Genomic DNA, 21672 nt, shown 5'->3' with positions numbered 1-21672 from the left:
GGGTCGATGCGACCCCCCCCTAAGGTTTTTCGAAGATAGCGTAAAAACGGCGGCGCGCAGCGCCGCCAAATTTGGCACAGCCTATGGGGCAACCTTTTTACATATGACCTGAAAATTTCAGGTCCGGGTGACCTTGGGTCAGGTCACCAGGTCAGAAAAACCGGTACAAGGTCATGGTCAAATTTCAATTTTTTTTGCACCTGTCCAACTCACAGTTTTCGACTGATTTCCTTCAAACTTTCAGGATGTGCTAAGTTCACCGAGTTGTATAACATATAGTTCGGGTTTTTTGAGGTCACTGACCTGAGGTCAGTTAGAGGTCATTACGTCGTAATGTTAAGCCTATGGGAAAATACTAAACTCGGAAAATACTGGAGATATCCGCTTCGTTCTATCACTTTTGTGCTTTGAAACCACAGTACTTAACAGCAGGTCACTTGGTGCTTCTTTGTTTGGTGTACTTATCCATGGGTCAGGTCAAATGAGGTCAACTGAGGTCAAATAACGTTTTTGCCAATAACTTGGCACATAATGACGCTAGAGCTTAGAAAATGGTATCATTGTGTTCCTAGTGATCAGCCGAATCGAATGATATGCGATATGATGCAATTTGGTTAACTTGAACTTAATTTATTAATTTAAGTTTACTTAAAATTAATAAAAACTTTAAGTACGCTTAAGCAGGCTAAAAAGTATATCATTCGACGCGCCTTAACGTGCTGAGTTCACTGGTGCTTTTCTTTTTGCGCTATCTTAATTAGATCAAAAGTTATAAGCGAAAAACTTTTGACCTGTTTTTAGCGAAATTTTTACATTTATACCCCCCAAAACCCCCCTAAATATGACCTAGAGCAACCAAATTTGCACAGGGGCGAGAACTCCAGGGGGCCCACCTACCTACCAAACTTGGTGTTTCTAGGTGCCATAGGAGCCAATCGCGAGGGGGGGGTCGCATCGACCCCCCCCCCCTGCCAGGCCGTGTTATGAAAAATGCCCTGCCAGGGCGAGGGTTAAAGGTCAAATTGTGGTTAATTCGACGCATGTCAACCATCGAAACACTATTCAGGAAACCATTGCTGTGCACTATCTGTGTCATAAAATGTAAGGGATTTCAACAAAAGAAATTTTACATTTTGCTGTGGGTACCGATTTTCCTTCCGCACGGTTTGAAAATTCGTTATTATTTGTCTATCTTTGGCTAATAGCGGACAACTGAATGTCCTGATTCAATTTCACGCTTGTACGAGTATAACAGCGAGCGAGTGAAAGTGTCATATCAGATCGGGAATGTAAAACCTCTGTTCCGTCATGTATTTGCTCACAGATTCGTATCTGAAGGCGATGAAACAGTACAGCATGCGATACATGAAACGCGGCAATTTACATTAAAAGCGTTGAGCACACTTTACACATTTTTGCGCTTTGTTCAATGTTTTTGAGCCGGCGCTACCTGATAAATAGTTAAATAAATTAGATATCTTGTAACACAGGCGTCGTACAGATCTTAAATATGTATAAATAGCAATTATACTTTAATTACAACGCATTGCGATACAACAACAAAGCCTTTAACAGTATGTACAATTAAAAAAAATTAAACAAGTGAAGGTTGGAAAGAACAAAACTATTTAACGCACAACAATTGACAACAAAGCAGACCGAATATCTCAGCAATAACAAAGAAAATGATACAAATAAGGATAGAAGACAAACGCATATATTCATAAAGTAAAGAAGTATATAGGGTAGCTGTCTTTGGTCAGCTACAGAATAATGCCTTAACTTTAAACTGGCACAGAAGAGCTCTATAGAAACTAGTCATATCACTCCTCCTTAGCATGTGTTCCTGAACAGAAATGCCATCAAAATACTCTTTCATATAAACTAACTAAAACACCCAAAATACTTCATATGAGCATTCAGTTACACTAGCACAGGGTCCTTTAGCTCACAACCGTGAGAAAAAGACCAACTGATCCGTCATCGGCGTCTGAACCGTCGGCGGCTGCCGTCTATAAAATAACACCTCAGGAAAGGTAAAAGGCCCCGTCTTCCCACGTCACTGGCTGGGAGTGGATGACGCCAATCTTGGCGGTTCAGTGGAGCTCTGGACCCACTAACCGCCGCACCAATCACTGGTCATTGTCCTGGGCTGAGCTCAGCCCCATGTCCCGTGATACAAATTCAGTCACTCATTCTATGTGCAAACACACACATAGTCCTTCGAGCAGCATCTGCACTCGCTCCAGAATATTGCCAGTCATTCGCTGGAGGACTCACGTCGTAGTTTTATCAGTCCGCATGACGCAAACCGATCTCTCATTGATACTTGCACGTCACACGCTGTTCACGCTAACATTTCACATAACGTCCGAACAGCCACCGTGTATGCGGTGTTCACCTCAGGCTGTTGACGCTGATGATCTGGTTGATCCAGCCAATGAAAGAAGCCACCTTGACGTAGACGCCAGGAACGTTCTCCCTTCCACAGCCGAATCCTGCGCAGGAACAGACGGAAATGTTGGTCAGCGGATTAGAGACAAGGAGATTAACAGCAAACTATCTCACTAGCATGCCAACACGCTCGGCTAAGCATGTAGGTCAGGCGATCATTTGGGTTTTAGATGTCACGCTCGTAATGACGATAACGATGTTTGCATTTAGAGTTATTTCATGACACCACCGTCTTACATTCGTGCTAGTTGAGAACGCTTTTCAGGTATCAAAAGATTATTGGCGATACGAGTCCCATCAATATGAGTTTGTATCAGAGCAATTCAACTTTTATGTTTTTTGTTTGCTCATGTCTATCAGATATTCACATAAACAGAGCACAATTACATAACAAAAACAAAACTGTAACTGATGACCACAGACATGGCTGTAGCACTCTATTTCAGGGGATCTAAGCACTACTCTATAATCCGCAGCTGTTGAAGATCGAATTACAATCAACGAATTCAACTTACCCCAGCTGACGATTCCCGATAGTTCGTAATAGCCTTCCACGGAGCAAACGAGAGGTCCTCCGCCGTCACCCTGTGAACCAGAACATGTTCCAGGTGATCAGAAACTAAGCAGAACGATTATTGCAAATAAAACCAGAAAATGCCTCCTACTTCATCATGGCTAATTACGACTAACCAGTAACCGTGTCCACTCCTTAACCGGCGCTTGGTCGAGCGGTACTTGTGTGGTGAACAGAGCCAATCGCTGGTGAAATACCCCGTCTGGCTGTGTCCGGCCCGGCTCGCGGCAGTTCGGTCGGGTTCTTGCGACATGTCACAGACTCAAACGGTGCTGGTTGGGACATCACTGTACGACTGAGTCATAAATGGGGAGGTCGACCCTGAGATAACAGGTCAACGTGCGATGACTCATCCATGGCATACACGGATACGCCGGGTACTTACCTAACGATGCTAATTACGTACTTATGATTATTACGCAAATTCAAGTGATGATAGACACGTAATGAAGATCGAACCTGCCTTCAATATAACGAGAGCTACCAGCAAATACAATAAAAGTCGATGTTACGCTTAACCCGCGCACCGACGGGGTCTGCGCCAACTTAGTACACTCGAGGGCAGATTGATGTTCCACCACTCCCTACCCATCAGGCTTCCATGGCTCAGCACTGGCTGCTGCCAGTGGCAGCACTGGCAGCACTGGCACTGGCAGGCAGTGCTGAGCAGTGCTGAGGGCAGGCAACACTGGCAGCAGCCAGTGCTGAGCCATGGGATCGCCCGATGGGTAGGGATGGTGGAACATCAATCTGCCCCCGAGTGTACCGACGGGGGGGGGGGGCGGATGACCGCCCCCCCCCTGAGATCTCGAGAACGAAGCAAGATAGCGACAAGCGGTAAACGGCATCGGATACGCACGGACAAGGTCTACAATTTTTACTAAGGTCATTTTCAGGTCAGGTCAAAGATGACGTCACAGGGGTCGAAAAAGTCAAAATGGCGGCGCTAGATATGGAGAGGGGTTTTCTCGAATAACTTTCGAAGTAGTCAAGATAGGAACAAACTAAGGGCATCATCGTGATCCTCTCGTCAATCCATCGAATGATATATATGTTGACCTCGAAAGGTCAAGGTCAAAGGTTGACCTCAGGTCACGTGACCTCGAGGTCATCATGTATATCATTCGATGCGTCTTGACGAGCTGAACACAATGAGACCATCCGCGCGGCTGTATCTTGTTCCTGTAAGGAGTTATTGGCAAAAAACCTTTGGTGACCTTTGATGACGTCACATGACCTTACAGCTGCCCAACAGCAAAACAGACCTCAAGGTAGTGAAGGTTGATCGTATGTGAAGTCATGTATGGTATATGGGGCCATTCCGACCCGTTTTAGTGGTAAAAAGGGAGTTGATTTTTCCCCCATTGACTTATAATGGGGAGGTCGCGAAATTGACCTGACCTTAGGTCACCGACATCAAAATTCTGAGATATACAAATTGTAGCTACTAATGACCTAATAACATCCTGCGACTTTCAAAGGCCTCCGACATCTACTGTAGCTCTGGCACGGTGACAAAGTTGCAAAAAATGACTTGAGGTTGGGTCATTCAAAGTGACCTGGTGACCTGACCTTAACCCGCGCACCGACGGGGGTCTGCGCCAACTTCGCACCGACGGGGGGGGGCGGATGACCGCCCCCCCCGAGATCTCGAGAACGAAGCAAGATAGCGACAAGCGGTAAACGGCATCGGATACGCACGGCCAAGATCTACAATTTTTACTAAGGTTATTTTCAGGTCAGGTCAAAGATGACGTCACAGGGGTCGAAAAAGTCAAAATGGCGGCGCTAGATATGGAGAGAGTTTTTCTCGAATAACTTTCGAATTAGTCAAGATAGGAACAAACTAAGGGCATCATCGTGATCCTCTCGTCAATCCGCATCGAATGATATATATGTTGACCTCGAAAGGTCAAGGTCAAAGGTTGACCTCAGGTCACGTGACCTCGAGGTCATCATGTATATCATTCGATGCGTCTTGACGAGCTGAACACAATGAGACCATCCCCGCGGCTGTATCTTGTTCCTGTACGGAGTTATTGGCAAAAAACCGCTGGTGACCTTTGATGACGTCACATGACCTTACAGCTGCCCAACAGCAAAACAGACCTCAAGGTAGTGAAGGTTGATCGTATATGAAGTCATGTATGGTATATGGGGCCATTCCGACCCGTTTTAGTGGTAAAAACAGGGAGTTGATTTTTCCCCCATTGACTTATAACGGGGAGGTCGCGAAATTGACCTGACCTTAGGTCACCGATATCAAAATTCCGAGATATACAAATTGTAGCTACTAATGACCTAATAATATCCTGTGACTTTCAAAGGCCTCCGACATCTACTGTAGCTCTGGCACGGTGACAAAGTTGCAAAAAAGTGACTTGAGGTTGGGTCATTCAAAGTGACCTGGTGACCTGACCTTAAAAGGTAGGAGGTTAAAACTTGCACACCATGTGTAAAATTGATGAGGTTATAGTCATACCAAATTTCGCGGCGCTACGCGCCGCGGTTTTCCCGCTATTCGCGAAAAACCTCAGGGGGGGCGGATATCCGCCCCCCCCGTCGGTGCGCGGGTTAAAAGTTAGGAGGTTCAAACTTGCACACCATGTGTAAAATTGATGAGAGAATAGTCATACCAAATTTCGCGGCGCTACGCGCCGCGGTTTTCCCGCTATCCGCGAAAAACCTCAGGGGGGGGGGATATCCCCCCCCCCGTCGGTGCGCGGGTTAATATTTTTTTTTTACCATGTTTTTGGTTCTCACTAAAAAACCTTTCTCGTGACACAGTTGCACGTGTCTTCCACTGATGCACGGTCTTACGACGGGGTATTTTTACGTTATTGCACACTGACATGTGACCTCCGACTGATCTGGCAGGCGTCGTGGCCCAGTTCGCCGTCGATGGATGCATTTACACTTTTTTCAAAGATCTGTCCCTTGCGACTGACCTGACAGGCGTCGTGGCCGAGCTCCCCGCCGGCGGGTTGCATTTACAGTATTTCAGGGACCCTGTGCCCTGTGACTGACCTGGCAGGCGTCGTGGCCGAGCTCGCCGCCGGCGCAGAAGCTGGACGACGGCAGCACGAACACCTTCTCGGTGACCGAGTTGATGCGGCTGATGCAGTCGTCGTCAGCGACAATGGGCAGCTCGGCGGCGCGCACACGCAGCGGGATCGTACCCTCTGCCGGCGGCGGGGGGGGGGGGGAAGTGGTGTGAGACGAGGAACAAATAAACAAATAAAATGAAAGACAGCTAAGATGAAGGGCTGCATGACCGATGGAATGGGCGAAGAAACCAACAAGAGTACGGAAAATATGTGAATGAATGAATGAATGAATGAATGAAAGAATGAATGCATGAATGAATAAATGAATGAATAAATGAATGCATGAATGAATAAATGAATGAATAAATGAATGCATGAATGAATAAATGAATGCATGAATGAATAAATAAATGAATGAATAAATAAATGAATAAATAAATGAATGAATAAATAAATGATGAATGAATGAATGATGAATGAATGAATAAATGGATTAATTATAAAAAATTAATGCATTGATTAATGTAATTAATGCATGAATTGTTTAAAAACATTTGAACGAAAACTAAACGAACGAAACAACGAACGAACGAACGAGCGAATGAACGAAAGAATGAATGAACGAATAAATGAAAGAATGAGGAGTGAAGGACGGAAGGAATGAATATTTTCAATTCACTGACAGCTGATGGTAGTGGTAAAAGTTGCAGTTGATATCCTTGCATAACTGAATTTTAATCTCCGGAGCATGGCTATTGCGGTCTTCTTACCTGGTCCCTACATGGGCCCACTCCCATGTAGCCGCGGTACGTACCTTCTCCCATGTAGCCGTATCCGGAGACGGTGCAGCGTCTGCCCGCCTGCTGTTCCACGCCTCGGACGGGCAGGCACACCAGACAGACACCTTCCGTCAGCTCCACCTGAAAAAACAGAATCCCTCAGTCAATTCCACACCTCAGACGGGCGGACAGACCAGACAACCCTCTCTGTCAGCCCAACTTGTGACGGACATGGGCGGAGCTCACACATTGCCCAGTGAACGGAAGAACAAAATGACCGGCTACCCGTCCTACGAACGGGGCCCATATTTTACTTTTCATGTGCGTACATTCCAGGAAAGGGTAGCTGGCACGTAGTGAAGGCATGCCGTGTGAAGGCATGTGAAGGTATGCCGTTTCAATGGCCATCTATTCTATGACTGTAAGTATTGAGTCACCAGGTCGGCTCCACCCGCTATATTCTGGTGTTCCGACACCCAGTGGCTCACCTCTCCGTAGAGCTTCAGCAGGGCGATGTCGTTGTCGAGTGTCTGCGTGTTGTGGTTGTGATGGATATAGGTGGTGGACACGCGCAGAGTCTGCGCTCCCGGAGAGCCCTGCTTCGAGGTCAGGTCGTGGTCGCCCACATCGCACGTAGATGGCGTCTCCGGAGCGGACGATGCTGAAAGCAGAGAGAATGGCAGGAAGGTCAAACATTCTCGCTCAGTAATACGTACCTAAAAGCACATACTGATATTCAAAGCACAACACTTGGCAGCCCCGAGAGCTACTGCTATATGATTTCCAAATCCTTTTGAACGGTAGATCAATAAGATTACCTATTCACTCTCATCCATCACGCTTGTCTCATGCCGCATCATTTAAAGGCAATGTCTGTTTTTGGGATCTACGATAACCGCGTCTGCAATCCGTACTAACTTTGTGATGCATTTAGCAGCCACCGGGTGTGTGCACGCACACTGTGCAGGCTGACGACCGCACTCACTTTGTAATGCAGTGCGCGGCTGTGAGCACCCACTGGGTACCAATCAGGGCTCCGCCGCACAGGTACTGGTTGAGAGAGTTGACCAGGGCTGCGTGCCAGCACCACTCGCCCGGCGCTGCGTCGCTGCCGCCCACCACGCGGGCCTGGCGGGTCAGCGCCGGTCCCTTCACACCACACACGTACTTGTTGCGGGACGGACGCGACGGTGGCGCCACCGCGGTCGGAGCGGCCGCAGAGGGCGCCACAGGGGCCGGCGGAGCAGCCGTGGTCTCTGAGCAGATAAGGGAGGAGAGGGAGCTGTCAGATGGGTCAGGGAGGAGTTACAGACATCGAATAGAAGATAAATGATGAGAAACTGAAAGTGCTGTCAAACCAAGAGGACGATCACGATCATCAGTCATTTAACCCTCGCATGTGTGCGGCGTTTGCCAGCTTCTAATGTGTAGGGGGGGGGGGGTCGGTTGGACCCCCCCCCCCTTGCCGTTTGGCCCCTGATCGAGCTAGAGCTTCGCGGAAAAAACGAGCGTGTTGCCCGTGACGAGAGGAAGCCGATGATACCCAATTTTAAGGTCCTAGGTCATTGGTTGACCTTCCAGGTCAGGTCAATGACCCAAAGTCGGGAAAATGGGGACCTTTGGTAAATTCCTTTTTAATGACCTCCTTACAAATTATTTATGTTTTTGATGTATTTAGCTTGATACAAATTTTCGGCCACGGGCCTTGATCACATATCAGTTTAAACACAGACACGAAAGACTTTCGTGTCTGTGTTTAAACTGATATGTGATCAAGGCCCGTGGCCGAAAATTTGTATCAAGCTAAATACATCAAAAACATAAATAATTTGTAAGGAGGTCATTAAAAAGGAATTTACCAATCACCTACATGCCTTACATACAAAGAGCACTACAAGAATTAAAATGGGGACCTGTTAGAAAGTCGTAAAGTGTGGCTGCTAAGGGGTTTTTCGGGGTGCTGATCACGAATATCGTGTTAGTTTTGATCACAGATGATGTCTTGAAGCATTTAGACCAGGTCGGGTCAGGTCAGGTCAGGTCAACCAGTAGGCGTCGTGACGGGTATTCGTAGTACGTGTCAACCGCCTCTGACAGCTTCGTAACATGTTACGAAGTCACCAAAACTACTTCGTAAATGTTCAAATGGTTGCTAAATTCGAATTCAGCTCCAAAAACTAGCCTAGAAACATGTAAAACTCGAAAAAGTGACCCGAGGTCACCCGAGGTCACCAAAGGTCAATGACCTGACCTGACCTTCAGGTGACCTTGACACACACGGGAGTAACATCAAATCACATGTTTGAACGTTTGAAACCACGAAAAGCTTGCAAACACGCGGCTAGTGCGAGCCGACATACGCGAAATCGCGATTCCGGCCAAACATGGTCTCGGAAAAGAGGTCACAGGTCAAAGGTCATTTGGGTCAGGGTCATGAAATTTTCAGGGTAGGTGTAAAATTGATCAATGCGAGGGTACTGAAAGTTTCGTCACGATCGGCCGCTTTTTACGCGAGATATTCGCGAAAAACCATGGGGGGGTCCATCCGACCCCCCCCCCCCCCTACACATGCGAGGGTTAAAGACCTAAAAGGACCTCCTTAGGCACTCGTCAAACGATGAAGCTTTGTCTGCGACACACGAAGTGAAGTTTCATTCAGTAGGCTCTTTGAAATGGTGAGCAATGAAAATCCGTCTGGTCATCGTTCGCTCACCTGGCTGGTAAGCCACCGCCGGCTGTCTGTATTTGACGCCGCCCGACGCCGGGCCCGGCTGCTGGTAGCTGTCTCCGCCGCCAGGTGGCAGGCCGGTGGCCGGCTGGGACCCGGAGGTCGCCGCGGGGTTGTACCGGTCACCGCCAGGGGTCGGGCTGGTCGGCCGGTACGGAGACGAGGGCGGGTCGCCGGCCGGTCCGTACGGGAAGTCCGGCGAGACGGTGCTGTCTGGTCCGTACCCCTCAGCCGAGAGAGAGGAGGCGGCCACGCCCTGGTCCGGGTACCCGGCCTCGCCAGGGTACCCCGACTGAGCTGGGTACGAGGCCTGGTCAGGGTACGCTGACTGCTCGGAGTATCCGGTCTGCTCAGAGTACCCAGTGGTCTCCTGGTATCCGTTGGCTCCCTGATAGCCTGCCTGCCCGGTGTATCCGTTTTGCTCAGCGTACTCGGTCTGAGCTGGGTACCCGGTTTGGTCAGTATATCCGGACTGACCCGAATAGCCCGCTTGCTCCTGGTATCCAGTCTGGACTCCCGTCCCCTGGTTGTAGTCGACCTTCTCCTGGTACCCCTGCTGCGTGGGGTACTGCTCCTGGCCCGGGTACCCCTGCTGCCCGTTGTACCCTGGTTGGTTCAGGTACCCCTGCTGGCTGGCGTACCCTGTCTGATCGGTGTACCCTGGCTGCTCCGGGTACCCCTGCTGGTACTCGGGGCGGTACCCGGCTGTACCGGTCGGCTCGGGGTACTGCTGGTACCCGGGCTCGCCGGTCTGGTAGCCCTGGTACGGTGGGTACGCTCCGGCCGCCGAGGGCCGCGGTCGGTTCAGCAGGTCCCAGTGCCGGCGGATGGACGACTTTTTGGCGCAGCAGCGCTCAGAGGTGGTGACGCACTGGAAAATGTCCGTCATCTCCGCTCCGCCTGAGGAGAGGGAGAGAGGGCCGGAGTCAGCTGAGGGACAGGTGGAAAGGCTGCCGTAACTATCGTCTATCGATAAAATATCATTTTCGACACTAAGAGTCGTCTGAGACAGTACAGAATACACACCGCAGTCGATGGCTACCGGATATTTCAACTAGTTTCTGTCATCAATTCGCACATGTAAAATTCACTCAAACACTTTTGAAAGCGATTGGTACAACAGATCGTCAACGTCTGTTCCACAATTTGCCATGAACCTAACTCCCCTCTTTCACTGACAACCATCCCCAGCGCTCACTATGTAGTGCAGACTGCAGACGTTACATTGCAATGAGCAGTCTGTGGGACTTACCGAAGCAGGTGAATGAGAGCAGCGGCGAGATGCAGGTATCCGGGCAGGGCAGTCGCGGGTCCTCCGGCTCCGGTGCCGCGGTGGTGGTGGGCCGCGGGCGGATCGGAGGCGGGGGCCGCCGGACCGGGCCCGACGGGCGGTACGGGGGCGGCGCCGGCCGGCTGGGCCGCTGCGCAGGACTGCCGCCCAGCAGGGCAGGCAGCACCGCCTGCATCAGACCACCACCGCTGCCGCCGCCGCCGCCTCCGCTCAGAAGAGAGGCCGCCAGCGGCACCAGAGCACTAGCCGAGCCTCCGCCGCCGCCGCCGCCGCCCCCACCGCCGAGGAGGGACGCGGCCAGCGGCGCCAGCGATCCGAGCAGACCCCCGCCGCTACCCCCTCCCCCTCCGCCGCCTCCGGAGGAGAGTGCCTGTCCGAGCAGGGTGCTGAGGGAGGACGACGGCGCTCCGCCGCCGCCGCCGCCGCCGCCGCCGCCGCCGCCCACCTCCGGCTTCTTGGCCAGCTGGCTGTCGGCCGCGCCGCAGCAGAAGTGCGCCTTGGGGCAGACTGGCAGCTGCGGCAGGGGCAGAGCGGGCGGGCGGCACAGCGAGAGCAGCTCCGAGGGCAGACAGGTGCCCGGGCAGTCACCCTGTCCCTCAGAGGGAGCCGGCGGAGCGGTGGAAGCCGGAGAGGTCGGAGTCGGGACGGAGGGAGACGCTTCAGACTGCTGTGTCGGCTCATCAGGCGGTCCCTGGGACTCCTCCGCTGCCTCCTGTGCTGTTGGTGGCAAGTTGAACCCGGGGGCGGAAACGCCATTCGCAGGCACTTCCTCTGACTGGCTCTCAGCTCCGCCAGCGAATGGTGAATTCACGGATTCATTTTGAAGCTCGTTCGGATAAGCATTACCCTCATCTTTCACATCCTCCACTTGTTCCGGCGCTGGTCTCAAATTGTCTCCTTGTGGTCTCGAGAGCTGTCCACCCTGGGGCCTGCCGAACACACTGGACGAGCCTGAGTAGGACACTTTGCGGTTCGGAAGCACCGCTGGCGTTTGGCTGGGCTCGGAGTTTGTCGGGTTCGGTGGCAGACCAGCATCAGGTCCGTACTCTCCGCCACTGCCTGGTCGGTAGCTCTGTTCGTAGTCAGGCCTGTACTCCGAGCTCTCTGAGCCATCCGCTGGGCTGAGCTCTTCATTATTTCCAGGGTAGTATTCCGGACGATATTCTGTTTCATAATCTGGACTACTGTCCGGCTGATAGTCTGGGCGATATCCCTGACCGAAGCCAGGCCTGTTTTCTGGGCTGTACTCTGGGCGATAACCTTGGCTATATTCCTGTTCATACTGTTCGCCTCCCTGATTAATCAGCCCGCCCGGTCCCGAAGGCCGCTCGGCCTCCTCCGTGGGCTGATCAGTGGCCGCGGGGGGCAGAGCAGAAGGCCCAGGGGTCGACTGTCCGGAGAGCTCAGGTGACGGCAGGGTCGGCCGGGCGGCGGGCGGGGCCGGTGCCGGCGGCTCCGTCACCGGCACTGCTGGTCTGACGGGCTCAGTAACTGGTGTAGCCGGCTCGGTAGCTGACGCAGTAGTGGCGCCAGCCGGCCTGTCTGGCTCGCCGGTCGAGCCCGCGGGCCGGACCGGTCGAGGTGTTGTCGGCTCCGGCTCCGGCCGCCTCTGGGGTCGGTTTCGCAGACAGCAGCGGCCGCCGTTGCTGCAGCGAACCCTGCGGTCGATCCTCTCGCAGAAGAACGAGAACAGACCAGTGATGCACTCGCCGTCACAGACGTTTTTGTCGGTCGTGGAGACTGTGGGCCGATCTGAAACATACATACGAGACATCTAACTTGGCACCAGGAACTAGAATCCGTAACAATTGTGACGATCGGGAAACTCATATGAAAACAAACTGGACTGTTACTTCAGCAACCGCACTTAATTCGCCTAAACTTTGCTTAGAATTAAATAAGTTTTACCGTGCCAGTAGAGCTTTTAAATAAAACGGCGCCTGCCAGTGCAAAATTTACTGACCTTTTCCATTCCATTGTTATGGTATTTTTAATCACTATTAATGCATTTTTACGAGCGATAGACACTTAGCGACAAGTGATATTCATCATCAGGCAGCACTTGACTACTTCTTTTTATAGCATTAATCACTATCTCTGTCCCATTCCATGCTCAATGCATACAGTCGTTCTAGCAGAGACTAATTAGCACTCACCAGAGAGGCGGCCGGGGTTCGCAGGACGCGCAGACGGAGACGGAGACGGAGACGGAGACGGAGACGGAGACGGAGACGGCGGCTGGGTAGCCTCTGGTCTCTTCTCCGGCTGTGTCTCCTGCGGTTTCTGCTCGGAGTCAGACACCCGTTCGGCCGGCGGGGATGGGCTAACGGGCCTGACCGGTTCCGTCTTCGGTCGAGAATTATCCGGAGTTGTTTTCCGCTGCTCTTCTGCCTTATCAGCTAGCGTTTCTGGTTGCGGTGCTGACTGGTCGGTCTTCTGCTGCTCACGCGGTGGTTTGGTGGGCTGTTCCGCCTGTTCGGGCTGGGGGCTGGGTGTTGTCTTCTTGTCCAGCAGTACAAACTCGGGTGGCGGGGCGGGCTCGGAGTCGAACAGGTCAGCGGGCACGCAGCAGCGCTGGTCCTCGGCACAGGCGCCAGGGATGTCGAGCGCCGCCTCGCAGTGGTGTGCGATACGAAACGCCACGCACACGCCCGGACAGGCGACTGGAAAGGGAGGGAAGAAGAGGAGGGATGTCGGTCAGCGATGTCGTGCGACAAAATTAGTTTATGTTTGGTCTCTTATGAAGAGGATTATAAGAGCTTATCAAAAATTTCCATGATTTTTTATTTATTGATAATAAGCACGTCACAAATACATCAGCAAAACATTTAATTTTCGAAAAAGTATGATTTATACTTACTTCGTTTAGCCTGAGCTATTATACGCGGTGGCGCTTTCCGAAGCAGTGGAAGCTGAACCGTGTCCAATTTCTCAGCGGCTTCAGGCGCCGCTGTGCTGGGCGGACTGGTAGTCGTACTCGGAGCTGCAGTCGTGGTCTGAAATATCGTGCTTCATTAGTGTTGCCGTATGCGGAGAAACTTGACAACAGTGATAATGGAGCACTGCCAATTCACATGCATCGCTATTTCTTTTAATTTCGAGAAAACGAAAAAAAGTAATACCTGATACCTATAAATAAACTAATTACGTATACTTTAACTAATAAGAATGGAAAGTGCAAATTACATCCACTGCCCCCCCCCCCCCCCTGCCGGCCCCGTCTCTATGGCGGCAAGACTCTTCGTCTTCGCTCACCGGCGCTGGCCGTGTGGTGGGTGCTACTGTCGTGGTCGTCGTATGCAGTCTCTGAGGCCCTGGCGGCGGCGGGATGCCCGGTCTCAGCGGTCCGGGGCCGGCGCAGCAGCGCATCGCCGGCCGGGGGCAGGAGTGACCCTCGAGCACCCGGTCACACATGAGAGCCGCCAGCGCGTGGTAACAGCGGCCCGGGCAGTCGCCCCCGGCCGAGGAGCGGGTCAGCGAGTTGAACAGGTCTGGGGACGAGAGGGATACATCAGAACACGGCAGGACACGCCAGAGCACTGACAGACACATCAGAACACAGAAACATCATATTACAGCCGGAAACATAAGGAGACCACATCAGAACACAGACGGACACATCAGAAACACACACAGATTTTTTGCTCAGCTCACAGCTCAAGCTTGGAATGGAAAGCTCAGCTCACAGACGGATAGTTGCATAAGCTAAATGAAGCTGATCAGCGAGCTGATGATAATTAATATCACATTCCATAGGCTTCGTACCATATTTTCGATTGTCCAGAATTTCGATTCGGTCCGAGGCAGTTCCCGTTGCATTTTCTCAGCATCGTTTCGTAAATCCCATCGGTCCGATTCGGGAGCGGAACGCCTGACACCTGAGAGCTCGACAGCTGTCGGACATTTTTTTTCTTCCCTCGTCCCAGTGACCAACTAAAGCACCATGGAGCTGAAAGAAATGCCTTGACCCATCTATTTCGGCTGCCTTGCCAAGGCCGCTCCCGAGTCGGGAGGCCAATGACCCGCGCCGGAGCCGCCGCTCCCGGCTGATGACGTCACAATCAGCTGACGGACCCTCCAGACACGGGAGGTGCGCTCGGCGGCTGTTGTCCTAATTCCGCGGACCATGGGGACCGGTGGCATACCGATGGTCCTCCGTCTCCGGCGCATAGCTGACATTCCTCGCTGACTGCGTCCGGCCCGTGGCCGCTGGTGAGTAAAAAACAGCCGTGCGCCGTGCGGCGAACCAGCGGACGGAAGGGGCAAAAATACCGCCGAGATGGTAGGACGAGTCGGTGGCTCTCTCGCAACAATACCTACCATATGAGAATAACAGGGCCTTGATCCAAATGCAGTTCCTGTATTTCATCATAATAAACATATGTAAGTTCACGAAGTGTCGCCAGAGTGCGAGTACAGAATCACGCCTTTAATCAGTGTCCGGTGAGTGTTCAACTATTTTGCAATGGAAATTTGCACATTTTTAGCTCTCACACAATAACTGAAATTGCGAGATGCGAGCATGAGCCGGCAACCGGACGTCCGGCTGCCGCAATGACCCATCCCCAGCAGTAGTGTTGTAACCTCTCCCCAGCCACGGAAGGAAAAGTGGGGCTCACCCCACCATGGCCGGTGCAGTTTCGTCACCGGCCACGGAACTTGTGTTGGTGGTCGAGGATGGGTCACCAGAGACGGATGTTACGCCGTCCGTCGGCAGCCAGTTCTATGATGCATCACCGCAGGATCCCGAGTGACCCAGTCTCTGCCCCACCGCCTGACTCACTGACTCACTGACTCATTGACTCAGTGACTCCGTGACTCAGGATCTCACACTGCCCGCGTGTGACCCCGCCTGCTGTGTGACCCCGCCGAGGTCAGAGGTCACGTCCGCCGTCACTGGGTCACCATATGGTGTGGTCAGAGGCGGCGCCGGCCGGCTGGCGTCTCCTCTCAGCGCGGCGCCCACCGAGCCCAGTTGCCTGATTGGCTAACGCGCGCCGAGGAATGCGGAATGCACCGTATGTACGAGGCGCGTGGCCCGTGGGCCGGAGGTAGGAGGCTGCACCGGGCCGCTGCCACGGGACCGCCGGAGGCCTGGTAAGACCTAAAGCTTTACTCGGTGCTCAATTTCAGACAAGCCTTATGCACGAAAATTGTCAAGGCTCCATTTATATATGAATAAACCGAAATAAAATTTTAAAAAAATACAAGAAAGAACCGATAAAAACACAAATTAATTACAAAATTAGGGTTTTGTAGAGAGTCCAGAATCAACTGCTTCTCGCGATCCGGTCGTTCAACTCTCATTGGCAGCTAGAGTATAGGAGCTCACGGCACACGGGCTTCATGGGTGCTTCTTAAGAGTCTCGCGGCTCTCGGTGTGGTGAATACACCTGCGGTGCGCGTGGGTTTTCCTCGGCTTATTACGGGTTACACGGGTTTGCGTGCCGGCACGTCCCGCGGCGCCGCTCCACTTCTCACGCGACTCCGCGGGGCGCCGTGACGTGACGGCGTAACGTGACGTGACGTGACGGCGCTGGGTGTGGGACCGCCGGACGGATCGGGTGACGGGCGGCCGGCGCTGTGTTTAGGGTCCGGGCCCAGCTCATACATATAGAAAAGCCAGCCGGCAAGTGTCCCTTTGCCAAAGTGCCACTTATCAAAGTGACACTTGTGGGAACGCTGGTGTGGGTGTGTAAGGGTGGCTATATGAACCCATATGTAGGGTCGTCCTTTCCGATAAGTGTCACTTAGCAGCAAAGGGGCTCTATATGAACTGGGCCCCGGCATGGACGGGTTGTTGGCACCCTTTGGCAGTCTGGTGGGGGAAGGGAGACGGGCTCCGACTGACTGTTACTGGAGAGAGCAGCAGCCGTCTGTCCAGTGCACGAACCAACGCGGAAGGCAGCTTTTTGCTCACGTGCGAGCCGGGACGATAAATGACCACCCACGGACCGTATAAGCGTCACGACTAGACTAGCGACAGCCGTCTGGGAATGTGCGGACAATCGCTATTTGATAACTTCTGCCATCATATAGAGTCAAGGACCATAATTCTTTTTAAACAAACCGGGGTTGTGCAGCAACCTCCTACCGCTGTGTATTCTGAGCTTTAGGACCGGCCGACTGGTGATCGTCTTCCAGACTTCCACTGAACAGACGGCAGCCCACCACCGCTGTGTTTGGACTGATCCTGCCGATGACCGTGTGTCGGTATAGCTACGGCAGCGCGGTGACAATATTCCTCTGTACAGGACCGGGACAACAGCAGCTCACTGCCACTGTGTTCCAGCGGAGACCGTGTGTCGGTGGCCGCGGCCGCGCCGGCTGCGCGCTGCGGTCGCACGACAGCTGGCCCCCACCGTTACCGACGCCGGCAGACGCGTTCGTTAGCATATTGTTGTCGGCGAGTGTGCGGGCACGTGACTTCGTCCCTGTGACGGATGTTTCCGGTGGCATTCGATTCAGAAAACCGCGACAGGAACGCGGCACGGAGACGGGCTGCTGCTAACGGTTCGTGGGCTAGTGTGCTGGTCCGCGTTGAAGTTATTTCCTTTCATATGCGCCGTTGAAGTCTCCAGCACCGACGAGTAGCGCTGCTTATGTAACGATTCTATATTTTACGAAACTCCGACTTATTTTTTTCTTCTTGAAGCTTCCCTATACAGCCATAAGCCAAAGACTAGATACATTTTCGGAATCAAGGAGTGCAACTATCACAAGCTAGTTCAGGGTCAATGTTGCGGAATCGCTTTTGCCGTCCTTTATTGATTTTTAATATGTACAATGCACACTTTCCCAGAATGAAAGACATACGAATGTGCACTTAATTAGCTCTGTTTCATAAATTACCAAATCCATAAGAGTTTTAGGCCAGAAGTGTTTCTTTGACTATTGCATAGTGAATTGGCTAGTAAGCTTTTTAAGATGGTCATACGGGTCACACTTTCACCCCTTATTCATCTAAAAATGGACCCTGCCTCCGCCCCTGGACTCACCTCCGATGAGTCCTGCTGTGCTGGGCGGCGGTCGGGGCGGCGCCCCCACTGCGCCGTCCCTCCTGGGCACGTCTCCGGCAGACACTTCACCCAGTTTCGCCGGGTCGTTGGTGCTCACAGCCGAGACTGACAGGCTCAATGTCAGACAGAGGCAGAGGGCCAGCTGGTGACAGGGCGCCATCCTGTGACCTGACCTGGGAGCGCCCGGGGCGCTGCCGGTCACACCAGGTCGGCAGGTCAGAATGTGGACCTGCTCTTCCCAGACTTCTGGTGTGTTTCTATTGCAAACAACTACAAATTCATTCTTTCCGTGTAGAGTGAGAAACAAATTTAAGGTTCTTCAGCTCGTTATTAATTGAAAGTTTCTGCTATACGCTTTGCTGATATAAAGCCTGAAAAGAAAATAAACTCATCAACAAAAGATCGTCTCATGAAGAGATAATTCAAATCACATATTAATATCTTCCTGCAGTTTTATCCCCCTGCTAGAATATGTCTCATTTTGTACCGATAATGCTTAAAGCGATAGTGTTCAATATGCCCAAAATATACAGCCACAAAATACCTCGCTGACAAGAAACGATAAGTTGAAACCATACCATTTATTGAACTGTAACAATGGCTAGAGTTACAAAAAAAAGAGTTACGCACACGCATAGTATTACTGGAGTGCAGTTTTTGTTGCTCATCTCCCAGGAACATTGACTTAGGACAATGTCAGGGCACTTATCGTTAACTATTGATTATGCGAAGACCGCAGTAATGAAAATGTTTTTTTTTTGCAAATAATAAAAGCGTTGGAGGTTTTGCATAAATATATAGGCTCACTTTAGTAGGTAAATGTAGATAGCTTCTATCATTCCGTTATGGTTTTCAGAGCTCAGTTGTAGGGTAAGTGCATAGGTTAACCCTCGCATGTGTAGGGGGGGGGTCGGATGGACCCCCCCCATGGTTTTTCGCGAATAACTCGCGTAAAAAGCGGCCGATCGCGACGAAACTTTCAGTACCCTCGCATTGATCAATTTTACACCTACCCTGAAAATTTCATGACCCTGACCCCAATGACCTTTGACCTGTGACCTCTTTTCCGAGACCATGTTTGGCCGGAATCGCGATTCCGCGTATGTCGGCTGGCATTAGCCGCGCGTTTGCAAGCTTTTCGTGGTTTCAAACGTTCAAACATGTGATTTGATGTTGCTCCCATGCATTAGGGTGGGTGTCAAGGTCACCTGAAGGTCAGGTCAGGTCATTGACCTTTGGTGACCTCGGTTCACTTTTTCGAGTTTTACATGTTTCTAGGCTAGTTTTTGGAGCTGAATTCGAATTTAGCAACCATTTGAACATTTACGAAGTAGTTTTGGTGACTTCGTAACATGTTACGAAGCTGTCAGAGGCGGTTGACACGTAATACTAATACCCGTCACGACGCCTACTGGTTGACCTGACCTGACCTGACCCGACCTGGTCTAAATGCTTAAAGACATCATCTATGATCAAAACTAACACGATATTCGTGATCAGCACCCCGAAAAACCCCTTAGCAGCCACACTTTACGACTTTCTAACAGGTCCCGATTTTCCCGACCTTGGGTCATTGACCTGACCTGGAAGGTCAACCAATGACCTAGGACCTTAAAATTGGGTATCATCGGCTTCCTCTCGTCACGGGCAACACGCTCGTTTTTTCCGCGAAGCTCTAGCTCGATCAGGGGCCAAACGGCAAGGGGGGGGTCCAACCGACCCCCCCCCCCCTACACATTAGAAGCTGGAAAACGCCGCACACATGCGAGGGTTAAGCTCACTTGTGATTGTCAGATGATTTAGCTTATAAGGCGAAATCAAGCGTGCATATTTCAATTTGTGACTAAGTTCAACCAGCCTGACACCATTTGTTCCACTTACCTATTCTAAATAGTTGTCACGGTTTTAGACACTCCGAACGCAGAAGGTCCGCAGTCGCACTCAGCCCCGTGTATAAGCGCGCTGCCACTGCCACTGTCACCTCACGTCCGTGCTGAGCTGACCTCAGCCGGCGCCCGGTCAGTGCGCTGCTGTCTCGGCGGGGGCCGGCTCACGTGTGACCGACTACCGGCTCGTGCGGGCCTGCCGCCGCTGCCGGTGCCGGTGGCGGCGCACCGTTAGGAGGCCCGGCGGCCGGCCGGCCGGCTGCGTGGCTCCGTCCGACCGTCCGTCCGTCCGTCCGTCCGGCAGGTCGGAGCAGCAGCTCAGCCCGTCCCTCCCTCCCGGCACGGTCCGACCCGCTCGCGTGGTGCGGCTCCCTCCCTACCCTCCACCTCCAGAAACCCCTCCGGCTCCTCAGCATCTGCCCCAGCGCACCGCGGCCAGGTCAATGCCTTTCGCTTTTTACCGAGGAATCCGGCCGGCGTGGGCTGACCGCGTACTGACCGCGTCCTGACCGCTCGACCTGAACACACTCGAACTCTGAAGGTGCGGCGCGGTGGTAAGGGGAAGGGCAACAGGGCCCTGCGTGACCCCGCCTGCGTCCGTGTACATTCCTCTCTCTCTCTCTCTCTCTCTCTCTCTCTCTCTCTCTCTCTCTCTCTCTCTCTCTCTCTCTCTCTCTCTCTCTCTCTCTCTCTCTCTCTCTCTCTCTCTCTCTCTCTCTCTCTCCTCTCTCTCTCTCTCTCTCTCTCTCTCTCTCTCTCTCTCTCTCTCTCTCTCTCTCTCTCTCTCTCTCTCGCTCGCTCTCTCTCTCTCTCCCTCCTCCATCCTTCCTATGTCTATTTTCCCTGCTTTTCTCTATCTATTCTTTGTATCAAATACTCGACTCTCCCCGTTTATCCTTCCATGGCAGGGGCCTTTACGAGTAGCCAAATGGTAGGTTGGATGTCTTCAGCAAGACAATAGAACACTTTGTTTCTATTCTGAACCAAACAACAGACACATCTACAGATATGCATTACGCGTAGCTTGTGTCAGTGTTGTAAGCAAAATACCACATTTCACTCAACGGGGCGTGATTGTGAAAAGTTTCTCATTTATAGGCTTTCTTATGTCAATAAAAAAGCAACAAAAGTGATAGGTAGTTTCGACAGCTACCTAAACGGCTCGGAAACGCCGCACTAGCACTTTCCCTGATGCTGTAAATGGATATATAAATCCGCAAAACCTCGCACACATGTTTAATGTTTTCCGCTCTGAGCTCTTTCAGCACCAAAGCGCTTATAGCACTTAGATCCTGCATTAATATTTTCATTTATAAAGAAAACAATTTACATCTATCTCTTGCCTGAAAATTTGACCTCTTAACCCTCGCCCGTATTGGTGTTTTTCCAGCCGCGAGCGTATAAGGGGGGGGGGGGGTCCGTTGGACCCCCCCTTGCCGTTTCGCCCCTGATCAAGCTAGAGCTTGGCGGAAAAAACGAGCGTATTGCCCGTGACGAGAGGAAGCCGATGATACCTAATTTTAAGGTCCTAGGTCATTGGTTGACCTTGCAGGTCAGGTCAATGACCCAAAAGTCGGGAAAATCGGAACCTGTTAGAACGTCGTAAAATGTGGCTGCTATGGGGTTTTTCGGGGCGCTGATCACGAATATCATGTTAGTTTTGATCACAGATGATGTGTTCATGCATTAAGTCCAGGTCGGGTCAGGTCAGGTCAGGTCAACCAGTAGGGGTCCTGCCGGGTATTCCTAGTAGGTGTCAACCGCCTCTGATAGCTTCGTAACATGTTACGAAGGCACCAAAACTACTTCGTAAACGTTCATATGGCTGCTAAATTCGAATTCAGCTCCAAAAACTGGCCTAGAAACATGTAAAACTCGAAAAAGTGAACCGAGG

At 51.8% G+C, this 21672-nt stretch overlaps 1 protein-coding gene across 1 annotated transcript; it reads right to left on the bottom strand.

Moving 5' to 3' along the window:
• Positions 1 to 1296: 1296 nt before the first annotated feature.
• LOC122366282 (protein masquerade-like) lies at positions 1297 to 20178 on the bottom strand. Its single transcript, XM_043338350.1, is given in 14 exon segments — positions 1297 to 2498; positions 2970 to 3039; positions 6056 to 6210; positions 6890 to 6995; positions 7343 to 7480; positions 7482 to 7515; positions 7840 to 8110; positions 9568 to 10482; positions 10835 to 12625; positions 13030 to 13536; positions 13734 to 13869; positions 14129 to 14364; positions 17872 to 18263; positions 19774 to 20178. Coding segments are annotated over 13 exon segments (4641 nt in total). The 5' UTR covers positions 18053 to 18263; positions 19774 to 20178; the 3' UTR covers positions 1297 to 2397.
• Positions 20179 to 21672: the final 1494 nt, after the last annotated feature.

This window comes from Amphibalanus amphitrite, unplaced genomic scaffold (assembly GCF_019059575.1).
Source record: "Amphibalanus amphitrite isolate SeventyFive unplaced genomic scaffold, NRLGWU_Aamphi_draft 000794F_arrow, whole genome shotgun sequence".
NCBI lineage: Eukaryota > Metazoa > Arthropoda > Thecostraca > Balanomorpha > Balanidae > Amphibalanus > Amphibalanus amphitrite.
Note: the sequence above shows the minus strand (reverse complement) of the source record. Positions and strands in the feature narration are given on the sequence as shown.